The sequence below is a fragment of the Megascapheus bottae genome, chromosome 9, assembly GCF_031878675.1.
Source record: "Megascapheus bottae isolate mThoBot1 chromosome 9, mThoBot2.hap1, whole genome shotgun sequence".
NCBI classification, from domain to species: domain Eukaryota; kingdom Metazoa; phylum Chordata; class Mammalia; order Rodentia; family Geomyidae; genus Megascapheus; species Megascapheus bottae.
In genome coordinates, this window is record NC_143517.1 from 61,278,004 (window position 1) to 61,301,179 (window position 23,176).

Here is a 23,176-nt window from a genome sequence, read left to right on the forward strand (position 1 = left end):
TATTACTCATTTGTCTTGATTCATGCTGATATGTGTGTTAATGTAATGAAGTAAATTTTTACTGTAAAAATCCACTGTGCAATCATATGTAAGCAATAAAATGAAATTGAGTTACTTGTATATAATTACATCGTATAATAGCCACTATATGTGTTCAATTAAACTTATTCCGGACGTGCTTTAATGGAAAATGGAGTGCTCTGGTAAAAATCAAGTGACCCGGTAGATTTATCCCTACATACATTGGCAGGAGGTGGGGAAGAGAATCCATTAGAGCAATAACTGCCAGTCACAGCAAGGGAGAGCCAGGGGAAATGTGTGCACGTGCAGTGTTGCGATCTCTGTAGTAGTCTCTTAGTTAATCTTTGAAATGCAACCTCCTCTATAAACTACAGGAAGCGTCTTTTTAAAATGTAGCTCCTCTGTAGTACCCTGTGCCATAGAGCCTCGGGTCCTGCCACATTTCAAAGATCCGCTGCATTAAGCAGTATAGCAAAGAAGTGAGAGCTTAGGCTCTGGTTCAAATCCAGCTCCAGACTTCTTATCTGAGGGTCTGAGTAGAAGTTTACTGTATTATGTGAGCTTTGGACAAGCTTTAGGTGTAAATAGTGCTTTTGAAAGTAATCCCAAGAAACCATCTCTGCCTAAAAGATCCCACCTATAAAATAAGCTTCAGAGCCTCGAGAAGTAACCTCTGTCCTGGCCTCCCACAGCAGGAAGTAGGGGAAGCATATGCCCTTTGATTTTTGTTTGTGGCCATCAGTGGCTTCATGGCATTAATGTCCCCATGTTACATCCCACGTAGTAGGCTTATCAAAAGATGCTTCTCATACGGGTCCCTAACGGCAGGGAAATACGTCAGCCTAATGGCAGAATGTAGGTCCTCATTAGATACTAATGAGAGTTCTGGTGGACTTGGTGTTTGATGTGCAGTAAAGTCTTTTTGACTTGCATAAATGAATGGGTTATGTGGGTGGGTGGATGTATGGATGGAGTGGATGGATGCAATTTCAGACTTGACAAACACCAGACAAAACTGCCAGAGTTGGCCTTTGTATCACCCAAACTTGTCCACAGGGTTAATGCTTATATAAGAAAAAAAAAAAAAAGACCTGGGACACAGTGTGGAGTGGTAACTGACACCAGTCTATTCTCAATAATGAGAAATCTTTTGGCAAATCTATTTGTGGTCCTTCCCAGAAAAGCCATCCTCTCGGTCCTTGGCATACATCTTGCTATGCTGCTGGTGACCCTAAGGTAATAGAGGAAATATTCTCTTCAATAGTTTAGCTTAATAGAACATGTTCTGTATTTCTTCCACCATCTTTGTCATCTCACAGTTCACTTACGCAATCGTGTCTGCAACTAGATTCATGAAAGCAAACCATGTGCATCAGGGTATTTATTGATTTTCAGTCATAAACTACAGGAAATACAGACATGCCCATGCCCTGCCCACTCCCACAGCACGTTTGTGAGCAGACATGTCAGAAGGCCTAGAGACACGGGTATGGTTTCCTCTGTTCCCTTTGATCCTCCACCGAGGCTCCAGTGAACAGAGAACTGGGGGCCAGAGAGCTGAAAAAGATGCAGCAGAACTGCAGTGTGCTTGCCATGTTGCTTGAAATCTATCTCCCATGCAGTGGCCTGGATTCCAGGGGACCAAGCGCCCTCCCCAGAAATCTTCTGCTTCTTCTAAGGCCCCCTGTGTGGGGTGGAGCCTCTTCACTGTTCTCCTCAGAACTGGAGCCCGCAGACGAAGCTGAGTGCCCTCCAAGTGTCATTCCATCCTCGCACGCCATCTGCGTACCCTGGCACTCTTGTCTGCCTGGTGACTTGAGGCTTTGATTAAAGGAAGCTGAGGCCATGCACTCGGCAGCTGTCTGGTCACAGGCACAGAGCAGCTTCTCACAGAGGCTCTGTCCCTCACCTTGGCAGATAAGAGCAGAGGGCGACGTGAGATAGGATGGCACATAACAGTTGCCGTGTTGCTTGCCTATTCTGTACCTCTTCCCATTCTCTCGTCTCTCTGTGTGTATGTCTTTCTCTGTGTCTCTCTTGCTCTCATTAGGAGGCAAGCTGGTTGGCTCTACTATGTCTCGTGTGTTCTGGGGTTCTGCCTATTACAAAACCACACCAATGGGGCCAATGGCACAGACTGAAATCTGTGTCCAGGAGCCAAAATGAGCATTTCCTCCGGTAAATTTGCTTTCTCTAGTACTTGAGCACGTGAAGAAAACTAACACCACTACTGCTTGTTGGTCTTAATGCTAGTGTTTTGTATAAGTGGGTATTTTGAGTGAATGAGAGTAGATTATTGAGTACATAAATGAATGATCGAGGGTGAATGACTGGATAGGGATTGGAGTGAATTTGAGTGAGTGAGTGAGTGAGTGACAGGTGAGCACACAGCCATAAATGGCAAGATGACATTGGCCTGAGGAGGTGTAATGGCAAGAAGGAAGATGAAGAGCTTCCCCAGACAAAAATGAGGATGAGACCCACCCCTTTCAGGGTTCTTGTGAAATTCCCAACATTTCCTTTTTTTAGTTACAAAGCACAAGGGAAGTGAACTCATGCCAAGTGTGTGAAAGTTAAGTAACTATACACATCCAGATGCAGCTGGCTCCAACGAATCTCCTGTGCCATAAGGGTCGATGCTTACAGGGTTGGCAGTTTGCAAACGGTCCCTGCTGGAAGCCTTGAACAGCCACATAGGACCTCAGTTTCCCTTCAGTGGAAGCTTCCCTCCCTCCCTGTTGGATGCCTCAGAGTATCTCATTAGCAACAAAGACAGCTAAGAAGACAAAGCACTGTGGACCCCACTGGAGAGTGATGAATCTCCATCCTGACTACCACTCCTACCTGTGTATTCGGGGCCCTTGGTAACTCTGCTGGCTGTGGGGAAGAGCAGGACTGCCCCCTGAGATTGACATGAGGATGAACAGTTGACTGACAACTTAGCTTGGGTTAGGAGACCATTTCGGATGCTCTTAACTAGCTTCATCACTGAAGACCACTGACTCGGGCTCTTGAGCTTGAGCCTCCCCATTGGTGGAATAGGCGTACTTACTACCACTCATCTCAAAGTGGGGAAGAGCGTGAGAGGAGATCACCTTACAGATAATCTGGGGATGCAGCCATAGCCAGAAGGCTTGCCTGAAGGACTTTAGAATCCCCGCTGCAGATGACAGCACTTACACTTGGGTCTGTGGTCCACACACACCATCGCCAGCCCAGGATGCCTCTCACGTAGGCAGCCCAGCCGCCTCATCTGCTTTAGGCAGCAGCCATGGGACAAGCAGCACCTAAAACCAAAGAAACCCTTTACTGCTCAGAGCTCCCACTGCTCCAGGTCCCTCCTGAAGGCAGCCTTTGTCTTTCCACCTTAGGAGATGAAAGAAGCTGGTACTTCCTTTCCTAAACAGCAGAGGCAGTTTAGGTGTTAGATGCTGTCAGAATAGCATCAGCCATTGTTCACTCCTTGGCATTGAGTATTTTTTTCTTAACGTTTATTATAATTTGATTGATGGCACGTATGAGTGGTTTGGATATTTATTATAGCAGTTTTCCATCAGATGGAAAGGCAAAGTCTTCAGTCACCATTTTCCATTGCACAAAGGTTAACTATTGGTAGCAGTGACCCACTCCAACAACCTTACACATAGTAGAGCTTAAGTCTATATCCACAAGGAATACACTCCTTTGAATTCTCAGCCTAAAAGCACAATGGCCATTAGGGAATACATCTAGACCAGGGCCCAGCCCTGAGCAGAACTTGAGTCAATAGGGATGGATCCATATATTCCACCTGCCCATCTGCCCACACAGCCATACAGTGTCTCCACTGTCCCCTCACACCCATCCATAAGGCATCCTAAAGATACGATGGCCCCAGACAACAGGGAACTGTAATAGCTTCCCAAATCTACACTTCTGCAACAGTCCCCTACCTTTCCGTGGCTGTCATTACTTCTTAGAGCCCAAGCAAGTGTTAGTCACAGCCTTAAAGCTCTTTATCTACCTTGTGCTCACCCATGTGTCAGCATTACAGACAGAGGAACTAATCCCCCACCCCCACCTCAGAGGCCCACATTACTCAGAGGCTGCACCTCAGTCCCTGTATCATTGGGCTGTTTCTATCTAGTATGTGCTTTTGACAAAGTGGGCAGTTAACATTCTGGATGGATCAGAAGTCATAGACTCTTGTAAATCATTCTTCTTGTTCTCAGTGAACAGAGTACATGGTGCTGAAAGGGCATCTCGAGAGAACCAGTACGACTATCTGGATCAAAGTCATTCAGGTTTGCAGTCTTTTCCTCCATATGTCAAGAAGTCATACCAATTTTCTGACTAGTCACATATCAAACTTGGGTGAATTATGGTTAGTTGCCACATTCTTTCCTCAGAGTTTGCCACACAGCTGCTGATGAGGTCTTTCTTCCTTCCTTCCTTCCTTCCTTCCTTCCTACCTTCCTTCCTTCCTTTCCTTCTTCCTTTCTTTCTTTCTTTCTTTCTTTCTTTCTTTCTTTCTTTCATTCTTTCTTCCTTTCTTTCTTCTTTCTTTTTGCACTTTGAGTGTTATGGACCCAGGAATCTGGACACTATTTGTGCATTCTCTGTCTTGTAGAACAGAAGACCTACCAGGGAATCTCATAATGTGAACATGTGTATGAGTCCACAATATATCTTGTACTTTGCTACATTTTAAACTTCATTCGGGTCACCTGGTGGGAGAGGTACATTTTGAAGCTTTCCACTGGTTTCCTTCAGTAAAAGTCTGTCCATGCTGGATAACAAGGCCAGCAAGCCTGAGTGAAGAGACGCGGGAGGGTGAGTGAGTAATCCAGTAATCCACTCTTCCAGGCACCATATGCTCTGCAGTTGTTCCATGTTCCAACCATTATCCTAACCTTTGCATGACCAAGAATTAGCTTTGTCTTAGTTTCCAACTTATTTATAGTGTTGCTTTTGCTATAATAACCACATACCCAAACAGGGTGTCCAACTCTGGAATGTAGATTTCTCCATTTGGGAGAAATTCTTCCATTTCTTCATTTGGGACAACCCCAAAATAAGTCTTTATGCCTCACTATCTTTACTTTCAAAATATTTCTGAAACACAGCTTGAATTTTCCATAGTGTTTTGTTTCCTCTTACCACATATATTATATTTCACGTACTTTTTGATTAATTGTACATCTCCTTCTCTGTGTAAGTTTGTATTGAGCATGACAGCTTCTTCTTGCTTTGTTTAGCTATAATAATTGAATCCTCACTACCTAGCATAATGCCAGGCACCCAGGAAAACCTCAAGAAACATGGGATGGATGCATGTATAAGTGAATAAATAATGAATGTATGAGATCAGAATGGTAGGTAAACGTTTTAGGAAGTACACTTGAAATGGATGAATAGCTAATTCTAGTGTTGCCTTCTCTGGACGAAACATGTGGAGACCCCCAATTCTCCATGTTGACCAATGGAAATGAGGTCAATTTGGGGTTGTCAGAAGAGTGTTGGCAGATCAACCCTCCTGGGGAAGCTAGGAAATCTTTGAGATTGTGCTTAAAGATCCCTGGATTGGGCTTAGTGGGCTTGGCCCTTTCCCAACTGAATGAGTTCAGACAAGCTGGCCTCTGAGCTTTGGATTCTCATGGGGAAATAAGCTCATCACACCAGTGAGCTGCTAAACCTAAAGTGATGGCTCTCAGCTCCCTAATGCAGGAAGCATGAGCACCACCGTGTCACCTTCTTCCAATCTGTACCTGTCCAGGGAGTCTCTTGGCTCTCCTCTTCCTTCTTGTCCACAGTAACAGCCATACGATTCGAATTCCTCTGGGCAGCGGGATGTCAGACAAAAGAGCATCTCTCCAAACTGCTGCATGGCCTCCTTCCTGTCCTCAGTCCCCGTGTGCAGGAAGGTGAATCTGTCACAGGCTGATTACAAACAGGGATTCTTGGGATTCTGAAGGAATCAAGATGTGCCCAAGAGATGGCAGTGTGCCAGGTTGTGCAAATGCAACTCTGGGTACATGAGAAACCCCAAGTCCTGTGTCTCTCCAATTCCCGTTTCTCTGTGGGACCTCTCTTCAGATGCATGCTCATTGAGAGGCTCTGTGAGACTCTATCACCTCCCTAAGGATGAGAACTTGCAGGAGCAAAGACGCTATGGAGGCCCCCACATCATATCAGAGAATCCAGAATTCGGGCCTTAATCGTCCTCTTTCACACTTCCGGATCTTATGAGGTCAACACATAGGGTAGGCTTGTATTTCAGGCTCCCTGATTTACTTTTGCTGTTTTCATTCCCCCCCTCTGACTCTCCCCCACTCATTTTGTTCTCTCCTCCCCCTTTCCCTCTGCTTATAACTTCCCCTAACGTTACCCCCCCCCGTTTTTTTGGTCGGTTATGGGGCTTCAATTCTGGGTCTGAACTTGAGCTCCTCAGCTTAAGGCTACCACCCTACCCCTTGAGCCACAGCACCACTTCTGGTTTTCTGATGGTTAACTGGAGAATAGAGTCTCACAGACTTTAGTGCCCAGGCTGGCTTTGAACCCCAATCTTCAGATCTCAGCCTCCTGAGTAGCTAAGATTATAGGCATGAACCACCTCACCTGGCTGGCCTATAACTTTCAAATTCAGCTCTCTCCACTATACTGAATGACAAGAAGGGCTACTAGCCCAGCCAGTATGAAGTCTTCCTCTGGTCCAGCTATTTGTAACTTTACTCAGCTGCATCAGAGGGAGGAGAGAGGTGGAGGGGAGGAAGGGAATGAGACAAATGTATCATTTTCCTAATAAACCACAATAGGAGCAGAGTGGTGAGAGTGCTGTCTCCTGGAAGAGCTTGGGGTGCTAGGCAAGTCATGTGACCTTACATGCTCACATGCTCATCTAGTCACAACAACCTGAGAGGTCTACCATCAGATAAGATGGCAAATGGTGCTTTGCTATTGTCTGACTAAAGGACCCCAAGAATGGTGAAGACACACAGTCCTTGGATGGCCTCATACCTTTTCTAGTTGTGTTCTCAGAACCACCGTCAACGGATGACATAACCAACCCTGAAGATTTCATGCCAGTAGGGACCAGGGTGATATTCTTAGCTGTCGCAATAACCTCTGCAGATCCTGAAAATGAAGACATGATGGTTCAGGCTCACAGAAAGATGTGCAGATGGACACATGATCAAGGTCAAGGGTGGATAGTTCTCTTAGAACATGGACGCATCAGGAAATTGATATTTGCTGACATTGTGCTAGGTGTTCAGAGATCCATGAATGCTATGAGGATAGGCAACATTTTTATGATAGCCTTAGCCCTTTCGGGAGCCTATGCTAGACTGCGGATGGATCATGGGTGAGAACCATGGCAGTTGCTCAGGCCTGTGCCCTGTGGTGTTCCTGCCTACATCCTGCCCCATGAAGGCCTCTGGATGCTGGAAGCTTTATAGTGAAGAGGTGAAGGGAAGAATGGTCAGAATATGAAACCTCATGGCTAACAATTATACAGGCAGGCAAAAGTCCTCCTATTTTCTCTTTCAAATGTGTCGGCTGCCTGGACTGTTAAAAGCAAGGGTTAAAATCCAGGTACTTCCCACAGTCTGCCCAGTTATGCCCAGTGTCCAGTAATTCCACATTTCATTCTAAAAGATTAGACAGAAATGCCGGGGATGAAAGAAAGCACCTCTCTGCCATTTATAATGAAATGTTAGAAATAGTTGGTTACATTTCCATATATGAAACTGTTCTACAACTACCACAATTCATGGTACCAAAATAGTAATAATAGTAATCAGAGTAAGTTCAGGGATACAGCATCACATTGTACTCATGACACAGTTCAATACTACAAAACTAGGATCACCATGTGATCTTAAGTCCTTTTATTTATGTTCATAGATAAGATTGGATGAGGGATGTCACAAAAAGTATCCCGAAGTATTAAAGTGTTTGTACTTATATCATGGAATGACAACTTATTGAAATGACAAACTAAATGCAATTCTCTATATCTGGCTAAGTGTGTCTCTTTATGAGGTAACTTCATTTCTTCCAGCTGTACACTGTGTATGGAGGGGTAATGTGATAAGTAAATTGGCTTCCATGATCTCTGCCATTTCAGGTTTGGCCCATAGGCTCATTTGGAATGCACTGATTTCATAAGTGACATATAGAAAGGCAGCAGGAGGAGAGAGCCCTTACCTGATGGCAGTGTGGGCCTAGCGGTGTCCTCTTCCAGATCTTGGCCTGGTTCTGCTCCCAAGAGAAGGGAGATGAGGTTAAGTGCCAGCTCCAGCTCCAGCCTTTGGCATCATGGCCTCCAGGAAGCCACATGCTATTCCCACTGCCTGGTGTACACCCCCAGGACATCTCCTGGGGTCACTGGGGAGCTGAGGGTCTCCCCGACAAAGGCTTGCTGTAAATTCAGCTGCAATTTCTCACACTGAAAATAGTTAAGTTTCTAGGATTGTGTCTTACCCCCCCAGAAATTGGAAAGAGAAAATAAACTAAAGAAACAATTACATTTTTGGACAGAGTGGCATACAGTATAGAGGTAAATAAGACTGGATGATTCTAGATGACCCAACAAGGTGACTGAACCTCGGGGTCTCCGTGAAGGAAGTTGTGAACTGTTATCAAGTACTGACCTCATGCCAAATGGCATGACGAGACTTGTTTTAATTCAGTAGCAATTCCACAAGTTCATGCTTGCCCTCATTCAAAGATGATAAAGACACAGGAAGCGAGGCATCCCTAACCCAAGGTCTACAGCAGAGCTATGCAGTGACAAGATTTAAGTCTAGACCTTCTGGCTGAAGCTGACACCCTTAAACACTAAGCCAGCTCAAACTTACACTTTTGGCTGAATCACAAAGAGGTAGACATGTTTTGGCAAGGGAGGAATTCCCTTCTATTAATGCGCTCACACATCAAGACCTGGTGGCGGTGTGTAGTGAGCGATCTGGCTTGCAAGGTCACTGATGTGTGCACAGGGGACATTCTCTCCCCCATCGGAGGGAGGGACTGGATCATTCTCACAGCAAGGACGTTATGATCTTCAAACCCAAAATGTAAAACAACAGAACATGGACTGCTAAGCTGGACACTCAGGGGAGTGACACCACCCTCAGAGGTTCTCCTGCACAAGTGACAAAGGGTCTCCTAGGACCAGCAATGACATGCTCTGAAAGTACATGAGGGGCTTCAGGTCAGCACACTGAAGGTTCTCCACAGTAGCATGAGTTTCTTTGCTCAAAGCTAGTGCTCTACCACTTGAGCTACAACTTCACTTGTGACTTTTTGGTGGTTGACTGGAGCGAAGAATCTCACAGACTTTCCTGCCCTAGCTAGCCTTGAGCCATGATCCTCAAACCTCAGTCTCCTGAGTAGCGAGGATTACAGGCGTGCACCGTAGCAGCATTATTAAGCAAGAACTCCACTTATCCATTCATTGTAACTAACAGATACTTTGTATCTATATTTTATACATACTACATGATTATTATACATACATGATTATTAATCACCATAAGAAAAGGAAATGTTTGTGTTAATTGTACTAATTGAAGTTTTGTTTTTCATATCTAGGTAAGTGTAAGTCACTATTGTACAATGTAAAAACAAACAAAAACAAAACAAATTCTGAAATTCCACTCCATCCAGGCCATCAGATGACTTGCCGAGTAACTTAGAGCTTTACACTCCCTGAGCCTCGATGCTCTGTGTGTTTTGTGACGTGGGTATAGTAATATTTCTGTGGGTCTTGTGGCCCCTAGAGGCAGACACACGGCCTCTGGATGGCATTTCTTCACTGTGCCTGAAGCCTCTATTGCTTACCTGTCCTGAAGAGCGTGGTCCGTCTCTCAGCTCTGGTGTCACCAGTGACTGTGAAAATAAAACACCCAGCTTCATTGCAAACCACTGGGCACCCAAACCAAACCACACAGGCAAGGCTTATTAGGGAGGAGCCTGGCCCGCAAGCAACACTTTTGGGAGTAAGGACTGTCATGTCCCTAGTGGGACAGACAGATTCCGTGGGATGCCAGCTACAGCAGGTGTTTGGTCTTCAACAAGGAGGAAGCATGGGGGTCCTGCAACCCTAGCCTGCCCCTCAGCGGTGAGTCCTAGCCAATCCCTGCACCGCAATTCTCTGTCTTCAAATACAGGTTATAGTAATGCTTGTGTAGGGTTGTACAAACACTGAATGAGATTCTGTATTCTAAGCAAGTTGTCTAGTATTCAGTGAGACTTGTGGGAAGTATTCTTCTTCTTCTTCTTCTTCTTCTTCTTCTTCTTATTATTATTATTATTATTATTATTATTATGGCAGCCACTCTAGACTTCCTGGAAAATGACAGCTCCCACTTTCCTGGGCTTTTTTTTTTTTTAAATCCTCATTCAATCTGAAGCTCTCATTTGCTCCTTCTGCCACCCTCAAGGGTGAGTATAATTGTGAACTAATTGCACTGACACAGACATGTACATCGAGCTTTCCTGGCCCACAGCCCCACCCATTCCTTTGCTGCCACCAGTGGCTATCCTTGTGCTGCAGAAAACACCAGGCAGAGACTACCCACAATGCTTGCTCTTTGGCTTTCCCAGTAGAAAGGCAGCCAACCTGTGGTTTACGCAGATGATGGAACTGACATTTACAGAGGTCAAATCACTTCCAAAGTCACACAGTAGAAACATGAGAAAGCCAAGGCTTAACCCCAAATCCACCTGATTCCAAAATCTGTGTCTGTCATTACAAGGTAGTGCACACAATGACAACTGTGCCCTCTCAACTTGCCCTCATGGGATTGTTTTGGGACCTCATAAACTAAGCGTCCTCTGCTGCTGACAGCCCCGTGGTGTACCGCCCAAGTCCCAGGAGTGAGTGGTACTTGCTACGAAGGTGATGGTGTACATGCAGCTGCCTTCTGTGCAGTTGGGCTCCTTCAGGTTTCTGGAGGAAGCTGGCTTCTTCTGCGTCTCAGGAAATATAGAATCCTCAAACCCCTGAGGTCCCATTCCTGGACCTACCGTTGTCCTAAGGAACCTTCTGCTCACCTTCTCCTGAGAGCGCTGCCCGGCTGATGTCTGTGGGCTTCACAGGAAGATCTGGAGAAAGACAGTCCCCACGAGCAATGGTGACCAATATAACGGATGTTCTCAAGAGCAGGGCTGGGAACTGCTGAGCTGAGTGCGGAAGAGGCCAAGGAAGGCAGGTAACCTGCCTGTCCCATCTGAGGAGGCCCTGTCTCCCTTAACTCCTGGGCACAGGGGCTCAGCATCGCTCTCGTGGGCCCGTAAAAAGCTGCCTTCCCCAAAACTTACCTCCAGGCAGTCCTGTGGTCAGCCCTTTCCTGCTGGTCACCTCTATAAAGGAAGATGCATTGGGAATTGGGTTGCACAGCTGAGGACATTTGAAGGGGCTGCTCTTGACATAGGAAGACACCTCACCACAGTCGGTCCCCACACCAGATCCTGCCTGGATCACCATCCTAAAGTGCTACAGGCCGAGCTCTGCCTACCTGGAGTCTGCACTAGGCACGAGGAGGCATCCAGAAGATTGAGGGAAGAGTTGATGCCAGCCCGAGCCAAGCACTCAATGGCCGTCTTGTCGCAGGCGCACAGCTGGCGCTCACAAGGGTCCTTGGATTCTGCACAGAGAAGGGCAGCATGGGGTCACAGTTGGAATCCCCAAGGCTAAAGCAGGCCCAAGGTGGAACTCGACCTGCTCCACAGGCCTTTTTCTTCTCACCCAGGTCACCATAACCTCTTTTCCTGGGTAGATGCAGCCTGGGAACACTGCTGCTCTGTGTCTCAACTTCACACCCAACCCACCCAGCAAAGGCCTATCAGCTCCACTTTCAACTGCATTAGATGTCTTTGCACCCCACTCTGTCACTCCAGGTCAAGCCACCACTGACTCCTGCTTGTTGCATTGGTGGAACTCCAATGGATCTCCAATAGATCTCAGTCTCCCGAGAAGCTAGGATTGCAGATATGAGCCACAGGCACGTGGCTTCAAAGTATGTCTTCATTCATTCAGTCATCCAGTAACTTTTCAGTGTAGCCTAGAAAGCGTCACACCATCCTCCTCCTCTCAGGGCCCCAGCTCTTTCTCTGGTTGTAGCTTTGTCCACGCTCCCTCAGGGCTCCTTTTCTGACTCCTGGCCCCTCTTGTTTCTTAAATCACACCAGATACCATGAACCTCAGGGTCCACCCACCACATAGCCATGCTGAGTGCTATCTTGTCTCTTCTTCACTCATCCTCAGCTAGGATCTTCTTGGCCTTCCCATTTAAACAGGAACTCTTCCCTCACTTGCTTTCCTACACACGCATGTCATCATCTAAGGAATCATTTGCTGGATAGTTTCAGTCTCTGACCACCCTGAGGACAGTCCCTTGAGCTCAGAAGGTTGCACATGGTGATGACTTTCTGGAGTTGCTATAGACAAGCAACAGGCCTGGATCGAGTGGACTTTGGCGCTGTTTTCTGTGCTCCCTGGGCAGCTCTCATCCTAGTGCACTTCTCTGTCCTTCCCTCTGCTGCTCCAGTCAGGCTGGCCCCTTAACTGAGGACTCAAACAGTCCTAAATGGCTCTGCCACTCTACTTAGGGGCTTTCCCTTCCCTGGTCTGAAAACTCTAAACAATGGACCCTGTTGAGCCCATAGTTAGGAAGGCAGCTCAGAGCTGTTAAGCCTAAAGACCATGATGTAAACTAGGCATGTGTTAGAAATTGGCTCCACCCACTGCTTCCAACATGCTGTGTCCCCTCCTCCCTCCATGCCTTCTCCTATGCAGTGTCTTCTGCCAAGATTGCCCAGATACATAAACTTCCTACCCTCAGAGAAAACAATAGAGACCTAAGAGTTAAGCCTTGTGGATCTGATTTTTACAGCCACCATCACAGTTATCTTTCACTATTTTTACCTCCAGGCTTCTCAGTCGATTTTAGTTTTCATAACATCTCTCTGTCTCTCTAGTTGGTTTTCTCTTCCCTATTTTGAGTCTCAGATCAGTGGTTTTTTTTTTAATGTCCCCATTGAAACACAGTGTAAATTTCTGACCCTTCACAAATGCCCAGCTTTGCCACAGTGTACATTATAAATCAGGCAATCTAACTTATACTGTATCAACCACTGCTTCAAAAACTCTTCCTTGAATGTCTGCTTGTATATGTGCCCAGACAATGTCTATTGTGTGTAAGGCACAGATGCCATCCTCAAGCTCTCAGGGATGAAGCAGTCAGACCCAAGAACCTTCAACTGATCCAGGACCTGAGTCTCTGAATGGCACCCTTGGCCCGGGCCCAAGGCAGGCAGGAGAGCTCACCACAGGTGATCTTCTTGCTGGCACAGTCCACGTCTGCACTGAGCTTGGCTGGGTTCTGAAGACAGTCCATCTCTGCGGCCTCCTCATAGCATCTGCGGTGCTGGAAGCAGCAGCTGGGTGAGGGAGAGGGGGGGACGAGTAGGCAAGGCAGGGGTCAGAGCTGGAGAAGCAGGCAGCCCAGCATCCTCTGGACCACTGGATGGCAGCACAAACAGCTTGAATCATCTGAGACAAGAATACTGAAAAGACCATGAAAGAAAGTTCTAGAAGATAAAGGTGGGTCTTTGCAGTGCAGACAGGAGGACAGCGGAGGATGTTGTAAAGACAGGTGTGGTTATTTAAGAAGCTACTATATTTATTTTTTCACACTGCCTACTTAAGCATTCCCTAGAAATTTCTAGAAGCTCAACTCTCTGAATCTTGCTGCATGATAGGCATGTACCAGATAGTAGAACAGCCGAGTGTTCAGATTCAAGGTGGGAATAACCTACCCTCCAGGACCTCAGAAATCTTTCCCTGAACTATTCAAAGTCCCTGGACTTGGGTGCAGCCCACCATTCTGTCACTTTGAAGTCATTGGCGCTTCTGTCCCTCTTTCTGTGTAGGACGTGGTGGAGAATGCTTCGTTTCTTAGACAAGGAGTGGATCTACATGGTACTAAGCAGTTAAAGAAAGTGTTATTGGAAGGAAACAAACATGCATGCATGCCCTGGGACATAGCCCTGACCTCATAACCCCTGCCGAAAGCACCACCCACTTCCTTCCCAGCATGGGGTGTGCTTCTAGTCCTTCACATGGAAGACTGCCATTGGTGCCCATGGGACACTTACACTGTCCTGTAAGTTTGGAGACAGGATAGATGTATGGTTCAATTCAATTAGTATTTTTTGCCAACCAAGGATATTGTTAGCCTCTGAAAAGCAGTTGAAATCTGACCACGTAGTTCCTCAGTTTGTTTATTGACCTTCTACTTTGTGCAAGGTACTAGAGTCAAGGCTGGGCATACAGAGCCAAGAATCTGGTGCAGGCCTTCCTTTGAGGGCATTGCATGGCACCCGGGACAGACCCCCTGTACAAACCCATCTGTGTGGTAGGTGCAAAAAAGAGAAGCAGAGAGGTTCAGGTAGCATGGAACTATTCTTGGTGCCTAGGAATGGAGACAGTCAAATGGAGCATCCATGAGGAGAAGAGTTCTCTGAGGGAAAGAATGCATTCCACCACACTGGATGGGTGGTGGGGTACTGGGGTCCACCTCAGCTTTTTGTTACTGCTGTTACCATGGTTACCATGACAGTTCTTATTCCCAGTACTTCTACTTGGTGTGGCTACTCTGGGTTGTTGTTGCTGCTTCTAAGACTACCACTAGTATAGTGTTAATACAGTAGCTACAACCTTGTGTCTGCTGTAGCCAGGGCTACCAATCTCTACCATACTCACTGGTATACTTCAGAGGCAAGCAAGATCCTAATGGTTCAACTGGAATTTTCTCATTTGATTTTATGTAATACAAGCAGGTAGGTATTATTACAAGTAAATTAAAGAAATTTTAGGTTACAAAGCTGAAAACAATGGTAGAAAATGGGAATTACCTGATCCCCAGAAAATATGCCTTTAAATTTTAGCAGACAGTATCTCAGGTTCCAAACTGGCCAATATCCCAATTACCTCTTCTCCCTATTCCTGTGCGGCCATGCCTTGGCTGACATCTGATGCTTTTAGGTTTCAAATTTCTTTGACAGCCTTGCCATCATGTAAGCTGGAGTACATCTTTACTATGACGTGTGTGTCCTTCCATCTCCCACCCCAAAACTCATCTCTTTTGAGGCTTCACTTCTTTTGAGCTAGGGTGGCAGTTTCTCTTCAGCCCAGGTCTCCCATGTACTGGTATTTTATAGCTGCCTTAACTCTGGTGGCCAGAATAGCTTTTCATTAAACAAAAATGCAACTGTTTTATTATGCACAGGAATCCTGTGGGATGCTTGTTTCAAATGGAGGGCACTGGACTCCACCAAAGGGCATCCTGAGTTACATGGTCCCCAGGGGATTCTGAGTCATGTGTCCCCAGACTTGGGGAGTGCCATTTTGTGTATCAGTCAGAGAACACAGGCTCTGCAGAACTTCCTGTAGAGAGCGCAGATCACAGATGACACTGCAATGCGAAGAGGAGGAAGCGAGGCTCCCTGCCAGTAGCCTGAGCCTCTAGTTGAGGGTGCTTGCAGTCTTTATGCCCACCCTGAGTTCACTCACCTGTCCGACTCATCAAGTGGCAGCCCTTCCATCTCAAATCTGCAGGCACAGCCATAGTCCTCAAAGTCTCGAGGGCAGAGACCCGCTACACACTGCAACCCATTCACAAACTGGAGCATCAGAGGGAAGTTGGTGAACACAGCCTGCAGCCAGGTGAAGTGGGAACCCAGGCAGTCTGCAGGCAGAGGGCAGGAATGGTGGGGAAACACACTGGAGGACAGAACCCTACTCTGCACTTCTCACCCAGTGGCTAGATGGGGTGTCATTCATGCAGTAAGAACCTACTAGATGTTTGAGACAGTAGAAGAGAATCAAGCCATGGCTGACCCACCAGGGGAGATGTTTGCTTCTACTTCCTACTACAATGCTAGTCACGTGCAGGGGAAAGCGTCTCTTCCTCTTACATTTCTGTGGATGCTTCATGGTCATTCTCACTGGTCATAGCGATCCCAGGTCTCCAGTGACTTACCCAAACTTAGCCAAGGAAAGACCTGAATGGGAGTCTACTGCAGGCTCCGGAGTGGGGTAAAGACAGCAGCGTTCCACACACAGCGGTGCGTGCCTGTAATCCTAGCTACTCAGAAAGCTGAGTTCAGGAAGCCTGAGGTTGGAAGCCAGTGTGGGCCTGAAAGTGTTCAAAACTTCACCTCAACAGAGAAAGCTGGGTGTGGTAGTGGTACAAGTCTATTATCCCAAGTCCATTGGGAAGCCTAACATAAGCAGATTACACCCAGGCCTGTACCCAAGCAGCCAATGAGACCCTAACTCAAAACTTTCTAGCGGAAAGGATGGAGGCGTGCTCAGTGTTAAGAGCATCTGCTCAGAAGGCCCAGAGTTTAAACTCCAGTACTGCCACAAGAAAGAAAGAACAAGGAAAAGGAAATGCATATATACATACATACATATTTCTGAGAAATACCTGCTTTTTAATACAGGATAAAGACACAGAGAAGATACTTTTGATCTCGACCTTCTTCCTTCCTTGAATAGAGGATGTGCTAGCTAGGTCCAAGGCAACCACATTGTAATCATGAAGCCCCCAAGCCTGAAGTGAAAGATCCAGTGTATTCAGGGAACAGAGGAGCATCCAGCACAGCTGCTGTGTCTCTGACACCCATGTCGAGCTATTGCAAACATCGCTGACTCTATAAAATTATCAGTCAGTGTGGGAAGGAGAGGAAATAGACACCATTTTCACACGACTGATTTGTTGAAACTGCCCTGAGTTGTTTTCACACCACAATTGGTGAGGACCATAGAATGCATAATGCATTACTTTTCTGCAGATCCTGCCAGGTAGATACTCTTTTTTTTTTGCCCTCATTGTATGGGTAAGGACATCAAAGGTAAGGGATCTAAAGTATACAGTAAAATTGTTGAGGAAATAATATTGACTTTCTGACTAAATGTCACACCTGCTTTCCTCTCCCTTTCTGCCTTCTGATCTGAGGACTCCTAAGTAACCTCCCCACCCCTGCCTGGTACTGAGAAAAAAATGCCCGAGTCCCAAGAAGGAACATACATGAATGGGGAAGTAGTCTGTGAGGCAGGGTTCGATCCACCTGACAGTCTAGGTGGCTTCCTGACCTATTCTGTCTTCCTCTCCCGTGCTTTGTTTCCACAAAGCCTTCATAGAATATGCAAGACATGATGCAATGACTGATGGAAAATACCCGTGTAAAGTTTGCTAGTGTGTATGTGTGTGTGTGTGTGTGTGTGTGTGTGTGTGTGTGTGTGTGTGTGTGTGTGTGTGTGTTTCATAAAAATCTTCACGCAAAGACTTAGGGACACCTGTGCTTAGAAGCAGAAAATCAACAGCTTCATACCCAGCTCCAATCCAGCGACAACTCCTAGGATTCTTGCCCAGGCCAGTCACGGTATAATTTTATTTGGGGCTACTGCAATATTCCATGGCGAGAACCACCATGGGTCCCCAGGAGTAGTAGGCAAGATAGGGAACTGATATAGGAACTGACCACGTTTGAAATTCTTAAACTTCATGTATGTTTACTAGTTGGGGAAAGAAAATGAAATTACTGGGCTGTAGTTGAGTAAGTTCTGGACTCTTCTAGCTGACTGGCCTTGGGAAAATCACCTAATTCCTTTAGACTCAGTTTTCTCACCTATAAAATGGAGATGGCATTCCCTTCTTGTCAAGTTTATAGCCAGAACAGTGAGATTTTTTTAAAAAGAGAGAAAGAAAGGAAGAAAGAAAAAAAGAAAGAAAGACAAAGAATATGAAAGCCCTTGGTGATTTGGTGACTCACCTGAAACAAATAGGATGGAATGCAATTACATTGTTAGCAGCCAGTTTTGGAGGACATTGAGAAGCAAAGATCCCAGATTTCCCACTATATTCCATCTTTGTCACTTGAGGAATAAAAGCAATTTCACATTTAACTTACCAAAAATTTCAGCCATGCTTTCCACATTTTGAAATGCTCCATTGAAGATTGTAATATCTACAGGAAAAGGCGGGGGGAGGAGAAGGGAGCGCATATAAGAGTCGTGATTTCTCTCTTATTCCTTTTCTCCATTTCTAGGGATAAATCCTCCCTTAGTCTAACTTTCCAGGAATATGAGTCACCATGGAAACTGGATAAAGATGAAATGTAGACGGAATTACCAGGTGGCGCTGCTCAGGGGTAAAAGGACTTCCTGGATGGCATAGTCTAGGCTAGGAAGAAATATTCACTAAAAATGCACAGACAGGAGCCACCATCTTGGATTCCTGCCATTCCTATCTAGATATTCTACAAATAGTGTACCTATGAATTACTCTCGGAAGTACTGATTCGGATGGAACTTGAGGCTTCTGAGCCAACGGGTATGTGGCTCTTCTGCGTGAGTCCCATCGCCTGTCTTTGAGCTGCCACTCAGGGCCTCCCTGACTGTGATGTGCCATGTAGAGTGGGTCACGGCTCTTCTTGCTGAAAGGATATGTCTGACTTGGCTAGTTAGCAAGCTGTATTTCCCATTCTGATAAACCCTGGAGTCATCCATGCATCTCACAAGTATACTTGAAGAAGACTTGGGTGGAATTTGTACTTGCCATGAGTCTTACACGCCTCGCTTTAATTTCTGTCTGCCTCTCCTCTATGAAATGATGGATAGGCTGGTCTCGGCCTCATGTCATTCAGTGACGGCCATATTAGAAACTGAAAGATGTTTTTAATTTTTTTTTCCTTTGCCAGTCCTGGGGCTTGAACTCAGGGCCTGAGCACTATCTCTGAGCTCCTTTGGCTCAAGGCTAGCACTCTACCACTTGAGTCACAGCGCCACCTCTGTCTTTTTCTATGTCTGTGGTACTGAAGAATCAAACCCTGGGCCTGCTAGGCAAGCACTTTACCACTAAGTTATCTTCCCAGCCCTGAAATATCTTTATAATGCAGCAAGGCACAAATATTGAACCTCTTTTCTCATAAGCAAAGCATGAAGTGCATCACCCACTCCTTTTTTCAGCCTACTTGCAAGCTCGGGTGCATTTTGAAGCTGCAACAACTTTATCACATAACCTTCACAAACAACACATTTACTTCTTTCCTGGTTTTCCTTGCCACTGCCCTTTGTTTCAAAGAGAAGTTACTGGCAGTTCAGTTGCAAGCAAGGCTGAAATGGTGGAATCATTTCTCCTGTCACCACCATAGAAACTGCGTTCTCTACCATGAATGGGCCATTTCCTCTGCCAGTGTACTAGACACCTCTCCACCCAGCTTCTGAGGCAGTTCAGCACATCCTTACTGATATTTGGGTGAAGTCCTGGAGGCAACTGCAGTGGGAGATGTGGGGTGTCCAGAGTCTGGCCCCCTACAAAATGGAAGGGAGAGAGCAGGGTTAGCACAAATATTGTTACCACCCCTTGCTGTGCTAGGATTTAAATGACAGCAAAGATGTCCTCAAATCAAGCCAAGTTCATTTTAATTTTAGCATCTGATATGTGCTGGATCTTTGTGGGGCTCAGAAAATAAAGGGGTGGCTGGCATCTCTCGGGTGACTCACAGTGGCTGGCCTTAGTAGAGATATCCTGGCTGGGGCTACGGAGGGCTGGGGGTGGATCTGAGGCTGTCACTGTAAATGAAATCAACAGTCTGACCAATACTGTATGTTTGCTTGGTGATTTCTTGAGACAGAGTCCTGGTAGTAAAAGTTGAGGATATAGACAGAAGCTCGGTGCCCAGGACTTTGGAATGAGGATGGCATCACCCATTCTTGGATACAGGCTCAGTAAACATTCTGATCCCTGAGAACTCACTCGTTCAAGTCTAATTGAGTAACGTACCCGGGTCTGTGGGATGTCTTCAGGGGGAGAGTGAAATGCAAGTGTTTTGCATAGGGTGAGCACAGGGCAGGGGGTAAGTGGGGTGAGGAGGGGACCTAGTGCTCCAGGGACCAGAGGGAGAGGAGCATGAGCAGATTCTAGTACTAGCATGGTTGTCTTCTCTTTGTTCGCTTCTCAAAATGGTTCTCAGAAACTCCGCTCCGGGGCTTGGAGGAGGGCATGGATTTCGGGCCGGATGGTGCCTTCATTCAAGTCCTTGTTCCAGAGTCTGTGCAAACACTTGGCTCCATTTCCCACCTGCCACAGTGGCCTCTGGACCTGTCTCCCCGACCTAACAAATACCTGCAGCCTCCTGAGGTGGCTATGGCACAGCGTGACTGCTCCTGGAATGGCTCCACTCGTGTTCCTTGGTGCCCATGGGAAGTGCAGCTTTTCTGGAGCATGGGAGCTGGAGACTCAGTCTGACCACACACCTTAATACACTCCACAGCACCTCCTTCCTCTCCCACCTCCCTTCTGTCCACACACCTTCATTAGTGACTGAAAAGCCAGCTGGAATTTTAAATGGCCCATCTCAGAGGACTGGTTTAGGGCCTGCAAAAAAGTCTGGTAGAGATGGGGAGGGAAGTCCCACACAGACCCGGCAACAGAAGGACAAAATATGGGGACCCTAGAGCCATGTGGGAGTTATGACTGGGTCCAGGAAGTATGACTGGATGATGGGTGGAGAGAAAGCCCGATGCCACTGGAAAACTGTGGTTTGTTTGTCCTGTCCTGGGTTGGATCCAAGATCCTGGATTCTGAGTGTTTGCCATGACGCAATGATCCTGTCTAAAGCCAAGACGAGGGCTTGTTCTTCAAGGAGCCTAATCTCTAGTACAGCCTGGTGTTCATCTTCCTTGGGATGTGGCCTTTCATCTATGAACCTAACCACTCCAAGCTAGCATGTACTCTCAGACCCACTGAAAAGAGGATGAAGAAAGTTCTAGAGTTTTCCTTTATCTTTCTTGACCATTCCTACATGCCCATAGGCATCCTCTTTTGGCCATCATGTTATCAAGCAGCAATAAAAGTTGGCAGAATTAAATTGACTTGACTCAGTAAGCTTGTCTCTCCACACAAGAAGGTGGTAGGTTTGGACTGTGCCAGGGCTACTGCAGAGCCTTGACCCCATTTCCTATTTTTAATTGCTTCCCCAGAGCTGTAAGGCACAGACGGTCCTTACTGTTTTATAGACAATAAAATACTCAGTCCTCTGAGTAACACATCAGGCTTTCCCCATCAGGTACCAGCAGTCTCTGCTCCAGTCTACCTGACCTTGAATTTGACACCTGGCTGTGTTGAGTGGCTTCTTCAGGCCTAGACACCAAGCATTTACCACCTGCTCTTGCTTGTGCTATGTCCAAGGCCTAGATTTTTGTCCCCTGTGCCTGCTGTCCTGGTTTTACAGATTGTAGAAGATGAGACAAGGAGTTGGGAAACCTGATAGGTTTAAATGTGGACAGAACAAATAACATCCTGGTCAATTAATGTGAACGGAATGACCTCTGGTGTAGCCCCTGCATGGCCCACAGAAAATGACGGCCCCAGTTTGACCACAAAATAGAAAGCTGAAGAAATCTAAAATGCAGTATTTCATATTTTTGTCAAGAACTATATTTGGAATTTGTTCAGTTGGATTTGAAGTCTTGGTAAGGGCTGAGAAGCTCTGACAAGAATGTTTCAATCAGAAATCAGAAAGAAGCAGGAGGGAAGGAAAGGAGGGAGGGAAGGAGGGAGGGACAGAAAAGGAGGCAGAGCCTGAGGTTCTCAGCCAAGCCTTCCAAGGAAGTTAAAGTTATCACCCAGGCTGGCAAGGAGCTTGGGTGCCTCAGGTTTGGGGGTGTGGGACTCATGTTAGCAGGAGAATGAAAGTGTTTGCTCTTGACACTGCGCAAATGTTCCAAGAAGAAAAGGTACCGCTATCTGATGGGAGGACTAATGGGATCTAAGAAAATCAGCAAATCAGTCAGGTGAAGGGAGGTTATAACTATCTACCTGGCCTTTCTCCCACTCTGACCCCCCAACAATGAATAGTTGGATAACTCTACAGCTTATCATAAAGTTATATTTTCATCTAATTAGGCAAAGGGTTGAGACAGAACTAATCCACAAGTCTAATGAAATCTGACCGTACCTCTTGGTATTCACGTGCAGCGATTCATTCTGTAATTAAAGGCTAGGCAAGCAACACAGTGTCACCGAAGTTACTCACCTACACAGCGGGCCATCAGCATGGGTACAAGGAGGAGCACGGTCATGGCTGGAAGGGGCGTCAGCTGGAACAGCCTCCTGAGAGAGAAGCCAGTGGAGAGAGCAGGTGCTCTAAGGAAGCCCAGGAAAGAACCAGCAGGGCCCCCATACCTCCCTGGGGCCACCTGGTGTGTGGCAACAGAAACAAACCCTAAGAAGATTTAGGTCCCAGCGTGGCCCCCAAACTAACAGCTTGACAATAAGGAGGACACGTTCTTGCTTTGAGACTCAGTCTAACCTTTAGTGAAATGCAGTCTCAACGCTGAGCTTCTTGGGGCCACAGCTGTGGTCTCACATATTTCTTTCATTTCGTGTGTCACTCCTGTGTGTGCTTACCATGGTGAGGTGGCAAGAATTCAGAATACAGAGAGAGGAAAATGCAACTCCACACCATGGGCTGGCTTTGAATCTTTTTCTATCACCAGCACTCCATATAGCTATAACTTTAACAACCACACGGTGGCGCTGCCTGCCAGCAAACCATTTTTCCTAGGGCTGTGTCTCCTTTCCTGGCAATCAGGGGGATTCAATAATGAACCTCAAAAACTTGTTCTGGGGACAAGGGGAGGATGTGGGCCCAGCCCAGGGACCCTGCAGGATTTCACCTGTCTCTTCCCTGTGCTAAGATCACAGAATAGTTCAATTCAGTAGCATTCTAAAGTCCATCAGCCATGTATTTAACAGGAAAGAGTCAACCCAAAAGAGAGAAATGATTCAATTATTTCTATTCCCTGGGATGATAACCATAAAGAATGAAATGTGGTTAGTAGACTTGTGAAAGTTCCCAATCACATTTTTAGGACAAAGTCTGAGTGATCGCAAAGCATGCTGCATGCTACTCTAGCGACGCACACGTGACTTACGTTGAGTGTTTGACACGCTGTGGGTTGAGTAATAGTGCTTGGCTAAAGGGACAAGTAGAGACCAAAAACACATTTCCAAACTTGCCTCTGCAGGGTTACACCAAGCTGAAGGAAGGAATGCTCTCTCGACGGGGCCAACGCCACCCCATCCACTGATTGTCG

General features: G+C 46.4%; 1 protein-coding gene across 1 annotated transcript; it reads right to left on the reverse strand.

Moving 5' to 3' along the window:
• Positions 1-1,491: 1,491 nt before the first annotated feature.
• Positions 1,492-22,160, reverse strand: Oc90 (otoconin 90). The gene is made up of 14 exons (XM_090338779.1): positions 22,114-22,160; positions 19,322-19,387; positions 17,986-18,042; positions 15,581-15,755; positions 13,334-13,446; positions 11,523-11,651; positions 11,326-11,367; positions 11,059-11,109; positions 9,844-9,891; positions 8,209-8,259; positions 7,018-7,134; positions 5,769-5,940; positions 3,202-3,308; positions 1,492-1,930 (listed from the first exon to the last, which is right to left on the reverse strand). The coding sequence occupies exons 1-14, from the start codon at positions 22,157-22,159 to the stop codon at positions 1,629-1,631; spliced, it is 1,476 nt and encodes a 491-aa protein (XP_090194905.1). The 5' UTR covers position 22,160; the 3' UTR covers positions 1,492-1,628.
• Positions 22,161-23,176: the final 1,016 nt, after the last annotated feature.